The 9,002-nt window shown below is 40.3% G+C and overlaps 1 protein-coding gene across 1 annotated transcript; it reads right to left on the bottom strand.

The window, feature by feature from the left end:
• Positions 1-251: 251 nt before the first annotated feature.
• Positions 252-7,722, bottom strand: LOC145467327 (uncharacterized). Its single transcript, XM_081450876.1, has 3 exons — positions 4,384-7,722; positions 3,194-3,227; positions 252-2,698 (listed from the first exon to the last, which is right to left on the bottom strand). The coding sequence occupies exon 1, from the start codon at positions 7,637-7,639 to the stop codon at positions 4,391-4,393; it is 3,249 nt and encodes a 1,082-aa protein (XP_081307002.1). The 5' UTR covers positions 7,640-7,722; the 3' UTR covers positions 252-2,698; positions 3,194-3,227; positions 4,384-4,390.
• Positions 7,723-9,002: the final 1,280 nt, after the last annotated feature.

Raw genomic sequence — 9,002 nt, 5'->3', positions numbered from 1 at the left:
TGAAGGTCTACAGTAACCTTAATAAAAGTTTCAGTTCAAGCTGCTCATTTGTCCCTCGCAAAATTAGGATGTGTCAACTGTTTCTCATTTAACATTGCTAGAGCAACAGTATTTTTGGACCCATTATACCTAAATTTCTGTTCTAGGAATCGAATGTTTTTCTAAAACTTGTTTTCCTTCTTTTTTGTTTGTTTGTGAGCCTGCATGGGAGAGGGGGGGGGGGGGGGGCGGGGAGGAGAGAGCTGGAAAGGGGTGGGTGGTGCCCTATGTACCTCAAAAGGGTATTCACTCAATAACAATAAAATTTTTGTCGGGTGTAGAGGGTTTAAAAAAATGTTTACTTTAGTATAATACATGTCGATCTCGACGTCACAGAAATTCAAAATGACATCACAGATTTTAAAGTGTCCTCCATCTTGGGTCTGCCAGCTTGGATTTCAAACATTTAAAAGGTACAAATAAAAATACATTTTCATCTCTAATTCAAACTATATAGATCATTGTGATATATAGATTATAGTGAATGATTGCATGATTGATTGATAGATTTATAGATGGATAGATTGAATTTGCAATGATATAAGTTTTCACTGGTTGACTTTCAAAGGTTACTGATCATTTTAAATCAAAGGCCTCATGAAAATAGTATTACAATGAATGCACACCTTGGATAGTGCCCCAGTCATTGAATTACAGTAGTCGTTCACTTCTTCGGCATTTTAATCAATTTAACAGATAGATTCTAAATTACTGTGCGTCTGTTCAGTAAAATACATCACAGATGACATCAAAATGTGGTAAAGGCTACAACAAAAAAGCGGCGCACGAACCATAAGGTGAGTGTGTCACTGATGTTCTTACCACACTTTGACGTCATCTGTGATCTATTATTGAACAGACGCATGGCAACGTGGAATCGATTTTGTTTTATAAAATAAAGAAACGAAAACATTTAAGCACTTCATCTATACGTCTGTCCTCCAATAGATCATGCGTAAGAACGAACCAAAACGCGAGAACAATACGACATATAAATATAAAACGTTAGTGATGTCTGGGACAATATAAACGGTTTTAATATGACACATAATTAATAACCAGTGCGATACAATACAGGGTCCTTTGTCATCTAAAAACTTCCATATGCAGATTTATTACAATAATCACACACAATATCAGCAAAGATAAATTGACAAGAAATAATCACTTCCGTACGAGACGTTTCTACAGGACATAAATCAAATTATAATTCTGAATTAAATTCTAATTCTCTAACAATATTTGCAATATTAATAGCAATAATAGTAACGAAATTCTCAAAAACACATCTCGATGATTTCTTAAACATAAAAACCTGTGTTTAGACTTAAGACGCTAGAAATTAAAAAAAGAAGTAAACTAAATCTTTAACTGAAAGCGACATTACTATATAACTTAGCCCTAGTAGATTTGCCATTGCATTGCACTGCTATAATGACCAATCGCTTTCAAAGGACCTGACTTATAACACAATCGACTGACAATAAGCTCTTAATGACCAGCCCAACGGAAACAGTGAGTTTTGTTTCCCCGAGACCCTCGATGTTGAGGGTCGAAGGGAAACAAAATTTACTGTTTTCCTGAGGGGCCAGTCATTAAGTGTTTTGTCATACCTCCCGAATGAAAAATAGAAAAAAACTGCGAAAAAAAAATTTGCTTGACGCCTACGGTGGCTGTGATTGCAGTATGAGCGGCAGTCAAACCGAGCTGTCCTACCGAAACGACACGCGTACGATAACAGTCTTTTTCTTCGCAGCCTACACAAATAAAGACAATACTTAAGTTGCTTTGCCTTCTTCTAATGCTTACCTCGAGAATTCAAGATTTGATTTGACGAAGAACAGCATATGTTGTTGTAAATGACACAATTATCTTCCTACCTGACGAATGGCCGAACGAGGGCGACCTATTTTTGGCGCCAAATTAAAAGCTTGAAGAGACAAAATGTTCAAATTTTCCCCTTTGTTAATCTAATATGTTTTTGCCCAATTTAAAAATCCCTTTTCTTGAATAATGAATGCCTTCTCTAGTGAGAAACGTTGCCTGATTTGACATCAGGCCGACTGGCACACAAATTTGCGGCCGTTTCAAGGTGCACGACCTGATCACGTGCGAGTCGAAAGTTCAAGTTGTTGTTTCCCTAGGGAGTTAATGAGTTTTGTTCGCCCTAGGGAGTTAGTGAGTTTTGACCCACGGGACGTGAAACGTTCTCCTCCAATCGGAAAACGTAATTTAATTGGAAGGTATAACAAAACACTATTCACTTGACTCTAAATTATAATTTCATTCTAGAAAATGGAAATGGCAAGTAAATCTAACTTAAGCTTTCTCATCACGTCCCGCGAGAATTAAAATTATCCTTTTTTGGCTTACCTTTCAATTTCAAAGTGACTAATAACTATTTGCTATTTTCTTTGTATTTTACACTTACACAACAAGTAAAATTGATTTACTTAAAACTTGTCCAAATCTGGAACTTGCTTTGGCAATGATTTGCAACGAAAACAGAAATACAATAAAAGTACTTGAATAAGTCTCATTGTCCACTCTCAGGCAGACAAGACCTCTGGATTTAACAGCTCTTTCCTTGGAAGAGAACAGATCAACTTCAGCTTACATGACTTTTTCCCTCGAGCTTTGCTCTGACAGCAACTGTTCTCTGTTTGGAAACATATAACGATATAGCAAAAGATTAGCTTTTGGTTGGTTTTAGCATCATATCATACACACATTGGAAAAAAGGATACAGAAAATACCTTACCTTATTACATGAAATTTTCGCGACACGTTTAATTAGCGATTTTGAGGTGCGCATATTTCGCGACACCTAAATTCCGCGATTTTGCAAAAATTTGTATTTTGAATCACTTTAACTTCGCGTTTTCGAGTAACCCCCCATTGATTTTCTTAACAATGTTAGTTAAACAAGTCCTCCAACTTAGTAAACCGACTTAATCGATATCAAAGGTACGATAACGTCAAAATTAACAAACGCGCAACTGCTGGACTATATGTCAACAGTAACATAATTTGAGTCACTTAACTTTCGCGTCATGTTATGTGCGGGACACTTATTGTTCGCGTCACTTTAATTTCGCGAAATTCGCGAAATTAACGTAGCGCGAAAATTTCATGTTATAAGGTAACTAATTACCAAGGAGCTTTCTCTTTTCTTGATCATTCAGCATCTGAAACAGAAAGAGAAATGAGAAAACTACCTTTTATTGACAAAATAATGGTGACCAAGAATTCTGTCAAACAGCACCTTGTTTCTATCGAGTTAAAGAAGTCGGAAAACGAGAAATGTTGTGGGAACAAAGGCCGACAGGCTAATGTTTCCACAGCTCTTTCCAGTTCTCACAAACTTCCACGAGTGTTTCTATAATTCGATAGCAACAGGATTGCTTTACGCACAATATTGCTTTAAGTACATCTGTAGAGAAATAGACTTCATGTTTCATGTTCAGGTTGCGCGCGCAGATGGCAGATCACGCGTGACTTCGTCGAGACAGGTTCTGGTTTCTTTTCACACCCGCTTTCACCGTTACTTGCATAGCGACCGTCTTTCAACATGCCATTTCCCGACATGCTATGTAACCTGGCCTACGTAAAAAATGTAACCACAACTGGTTTCTTTACGACCGAACTCGACTTTTAGCTATAAACGATGGATTTATTTGACATCAAACTAAGGCTAGGAGTATCAAGAAAACATTCTGTGGGAGATAAATTGACTGTTTTGAATGTTTACATCTTTCGAATATTCACTGACCGGTAGCGGCCCAATTCTACCGAAAGTCACCATTGACAGCCGACCGACAACACTAAAATCGTTTCAATTATCCCGTAAATGGAGAAACCTGACAAGTCCACAACCTCCTTCATTCATTTGAGGTCAGGTTGAGGATATTGGTTATTTGTTCCGCTAAAAAACCGGAAAAATTGCCAGTTATACAGTTAAACGATCTTTCAGCCGTTTACATGTCGAAAGATGGTCGAACGATGTCGCCTATGCACGTAACACTGGAAGCAGTTGTAAAGATCGTCTGAATTCGTACAACAGAAACACGCATCAGTTGAGGGCGTGCTTTTAATTGTTGTGTTGGACCCGTACTATTTTTTTCATAAAATTTCTCTTTTGAGGTGAAAAAAGGCGAAATCTCTAATGATCAAAGAACTGCACGCACTTAGGTAATGGCACAAGCATTCGCGAGCTGCTCACTTTGCACTTCCATGAAGGACGCTGTTCAGAATAATAATTAACAACTTTTATATTTATTTAGCACTTTTATAAGCTAAAAATAAATGTTGCGTCCTTAAAGATTAAAAAAAAGGTTTACTCACGATGTTTTCACTGGCTTTCTTCAAATTCTGTGGTCACGTCATCGCCGATGAGAACAAACGGAGCCCAGTGTTTTACCGCACCAAACGTCTCTGACTCTCTTAGACACCTCCTAGCCCGATGAACAGCTACACTTGCGCTACATCCAAGACTCAAACGCCTATAGAAACTTTTCATAAACTCCATTGTTGCCTCGTCATCAATTGCCCAGAGTGACACGAGAACCGAGCGAGCACCAGCACCCAGGAAACACCTTGCAATACCGACCACACCCTCAGGCGTAACCTTTCCTTGTGCACTGTGACAGCAACTTAGCACAACTAGCCTTGCACGCAGCTTCGCCGCTCGCACATCCGCCATTTTCAACACAAAATCTTTCTCTTCAGGGATCTTCGATATCCGTGCGGGATTCGGAGCCAGAGCAATTTCACCAGTTTCCATATTGCCATGCGCTGCAATGTGTACCAAGGCAACTGAACCGATTCTTTTCAGCACCTCCTCTTTAGTTGCTTTATTTCCAGTGAGAGGTACGACACTGAGCATTTCTCCTATCGTCTTCACTTCTTCTCTGGCATATGGCAAGGGCGATAAAATGGCTTCGCCTTGGTCGTTTCGAATTTCTTCAACACATGGATCTCCCACGAGCAATACTCCACTGCTCCTGTGGTAGTCTTGAGGAAAGTTCCCGATCAGTTTCAGAGTCGTCAACGAGGGAAGAATTCGTATCTTGATAGATTCACTTAGATACTTGAATTTATCATCTAAAAATGCAGCATACGGAGCCAAACATAATGGACCGTCGGGGACAATGATCAATTCGTCGCCTTCAAGTAAGTCTGCAATGGGCGCAATGACACAATTATGAAAGAGGCGCAAAGAATTGTTGTTGCAGGCTACTGTTTTTTCTCTTTCCTCGATGAATTCTCTGCTGGGAAAAATTTTGTTTGTTTGCTCATCCAGAGAACGATTTTCACAGGCAACTCTTCCATCAATTTTGTACTCTTTAAAAACATCTTTTCTTACACACTCTAAGAAGGTAACAGCATCTTCGCGTTCTATTTCTTTCCTCCTGTACTGAACCTCCCTTTCTTTGTTAAGTAGCCAGAAATGGATTTTGTTACTTTCTAGTGCTAACACCAGCGTTTGCATAAATATACCACTTGACATGCTTGCGATCGTTACATCATCTTCAGGTGAGCCAATCGTTAACAATTTAGAGCCATATTGTTCCTTTATAAGATCCTCTAAGGCTTGTGCTCGTCCTTGCTCGACAACACACAAAGCCTCAGCAGTCTTTTGAAGCCTTAGCAAAGTTCTCCAAAGCGCAGTGTAAGCGTCTGACCACCAATTACGATAAGATATTTTCCAATCATCTTCGGACTGAAGGAGAGCCCTCGTGTCATTGATCAATTTTACACTGGATCGGTAATAATCAAGAGCTCTCAGCAAATTTCCTGACAATTCAAAATCGCGTCCTAAGCAAAAGCATGAACGACCTTCTTCAGCCCTGTTTCCCAGTTCTTTGGCAATGCTAAGATGTTGGTTGAGGTACTTTACGGCTTGTTTAAAATCACCCAGACTGTGGTAAGCAATGCCAAGATTGCCATAAGCACGTCCCTCTCCTGCCCTGTCCCCCAGTTCTTTGGCAATGCTAAGATCTTGGTTGTGGTACTTTACGGCTTGTTTAAAATCACCCAGACTCTGGTAAGCATTGCCAAGATTGCCATAAGCACTTCCCTCTTCTGCCCTGTCCCCCAGTTCTTTGGCAATGCTAAGATGTTGGTTGAGGTACTTTACGGCTTGTTTAAAATCACCCAGACTGTGGTAAGCAATGCCAAGATTGCCATAAGCACTTCCCTCTCCTGCCCTGTCCCCCAGTTCTTTGGCAATGCCAAGATCTTGGTTGTGGTACTTTACGGCTTGTTTAAAATCACCCAGACTGTGGTAAGCAATGCCAAGATTGCCATAAGCACTTCCCTCTCCTGCCCTGTCCCCCAGTTCTTTGGCAGTGCTAAGACGTTGGTTATGGTACTTTACGGCTTGTTTAAAATCACCGAGACTCTGGTAAGCAATGCCAAGATTGCCATAAGCACTTCCCTCTCCTGCCCTGTCCCCCAGTTCTTTGGCAATGCTAAGATGTTGGTTGTGGTACTTTACAGCTTGTTTAAAATCACCCAGACTGTGGTAAGCAATGCCAAGATTGCCATAAGCACTTCCCTCTCCTGCCCTGTCCCCCAGTTCTTTCTCAATGCTAAGGCCTTGGTTGTGGTACTTTACGGCTTCTTTAAAATCACCCAGACTCCAGTAAGCATTGCCAAGATTGCCATAAGCACTTCCCTCTCCTGCCCTGTCCCCCAGTTCTTTGGCAATGCTAAGATGTTGGTTGTGGTACTTTACGGCTTGTTTAAAATCACCCAGACTGTGGTAAGCAATGCCAAGATTGCCATAAGCACGTCCCTCTCCTGCCCTGTCCCCCAGTTCTTTGGCAATGCTAAGATGTTGGTTGTGGTACTTTACGGCTTGTTTAAAATCACCGAGACTCTGGTAAGCATTGCCAAGACTGCCATAAGCACTTCCCCCTCCTGCCCTGTCCCCCAGTTCTTTGGCAATGCTAAGATGTTGGTTGTGGTACTTTACGGCTTGTTTAAAATCACCCAGACTCCGGTAAGCAATGCCAAGATTGCCATAAGCACGTCCCTCTCCTGCCCTGTCCCCCAGTTCTTTGGCAATGCTAAGATCTTGGTTGTGGTACTTTACGGCTTGTTTAAAATCACCCAGACTCTGGTAAGCATTTCCAAGATTGCCATAAGCACTTCCCTCTCCTGCCCTGTCCCCCAGTTCTTTGGCAATGTTAAGATGTTGGTTGTGGTACTTTACGGCTTGTTTAAAATCACCCAGACTGTGGTAAGGAATGCCAAGATTGCCATAAGCACTTCCCTCTCCTGCCCTGTCCCCCAGTTCTTTGGCAATGCTAAGATGTTGGTTGTGGTACTTTACGGCTTGTTTAAAATCACCCAGACTGTGGTAAGCATTGCCAAGATTGCCATAAGCACTTCCCTCTCCAGCCCTGTCCCCCAGTTCTTTGGCAATGTTAAGATGTTGGTTGTGGTACTTTACGGCTTGTTTAAAATCACCGAGACTCTGGTAAGCATTGCCAAGATTGCCACAAGCACTTCCCTCTTCTGCCCTGTCCCACAGTTCTTTGGCAATGCTAAGACGTTGGTTGTGGTACTTTACAGCTTGTTTGAAATCATTCATACTGTTGTAAGCATTTCCAAGATTGCCATAAGCACTTCCCTCTCCTGCTCTGTCCCCCAGTTCTTTGGCAATGCTAAGTTGTTTGTTGTGGTATTAAAGGTCTTCTTCATAATTAATGTGACTCTTGTAAGGAAGTTCTTGGCCGCAATCGTCACCAATTTGTCTGATAATTTTTATGTACGTGTACTATTGTGACGTATTTGGTTGACTTGTGTCAGCTCTCAGCTATCTGCTATACACCTATTAAACTTGAATTAAAAAAGAAATTGTGATGGTTCATTAACAAAGTCTTACGTGACTACAGTCAAACCTGTATTAAGCGGACACTCTCAGGACCCTAGCTAGTGTCCGCTTAATACATGGTGTCCGCTGAAAACAGGTTCCGTCAGAATTCGCCTTAAAAGGGTCATATCGATATTGGTCAGTATTAAAAGACTTTGAAAGGAACAAATAACATTCTCGTGAACGATCGATAACTCTGAAATACCGTATTTCCGTAAACAATGACAAGTACATGAGGTGAAGCGATTTAATATACAGTAACAGTATCTATATCGATTGAATCATATGAAAGGTTTACAAAATCAAACAAAAACAAAAGCTCTGTAAAAACAAAGCCGAATAACAAAATATTGCATTTCTGTCACAGCTCAGTTTGCTGGCAAATTTAAATGACCGATATCCTAAAACGTGGACAAAAAACAACCATACATTCTTTTGGCAGTGTCCGTTTGATACAGGTTTGTAACAACAGGAATGTCATGTTTAAGGTGTCCGCGTCCGCTTAATAGAGGTGTCGGTTGAATAAAGGTATTTTTTACAGTAAATGTGGGAAAAGAATAATGGAACTTGCACAGCTGTCCGTTTAAGGTGGTATGGTACCCTCAATATGGACCAAAAAGTTTGTTTAAATATGGTGAAGAAAGATCAATTATGTGCTATTGCACTCAAGAAGAGAAATTAAATTTCTAGAGTTTTACTCAAAATGGTTGCTATGGAAACCAGCCACAGCCTTTTGAAGTAGTGTTTTATAGTATTGACGCCAACACTTCCTGCTCTTTTACAAAACAAGAATTGACTGTCAAATATGCATATCATGTAAGTTTTTGTTTTGTTCTGTGATATGAACCTAAGTTTTGACAGTTTACTCTTATTTTCAGTGCTTTTTACAGCTTTATTTGGAAATAACCCTATTTTTTACCACACCCAGTGGACAAATCATCTCATGTCACGTGACAGACCTTAAAATGTTACGATTTTTTTGGTTTATATCATCACGACACTATTGGTCTTTGATGAGCCCAAGTTTCAGAAATTCTACTTAAAAACCTTGCAAAGTAGAAATGTTGGCGCGAAGTCACTC

The sequence above is a fragment of the Orbicella franksi genome, chromosome 14 (genome assembly GCF_964199315.1).
Source record: "Orbicella franksi chromosome 14, jaOrbFran1.1, whole genome shotgun sequence".
In the NCBI taxonomy this organism is placed as follows: domain Eukaryota; kingdom Metazoa; phylum Cnidaria; class Anthozoa; order Scleractinia; family Merulinidae; genus Orbicella; species Orbicella franksi.
This window is presented reverse-complemented; position numbering and strand designations above follow the sequence as displayed.

Coding starts and splice junctions, on each gene's coding strand:
- LOC145467327 (XM_081450876.1), bottom strand. CDS start 7,639: ATGAATGATTTCAAACAAGCTGTAAAGTACCACAACCAACGTCTTAGC.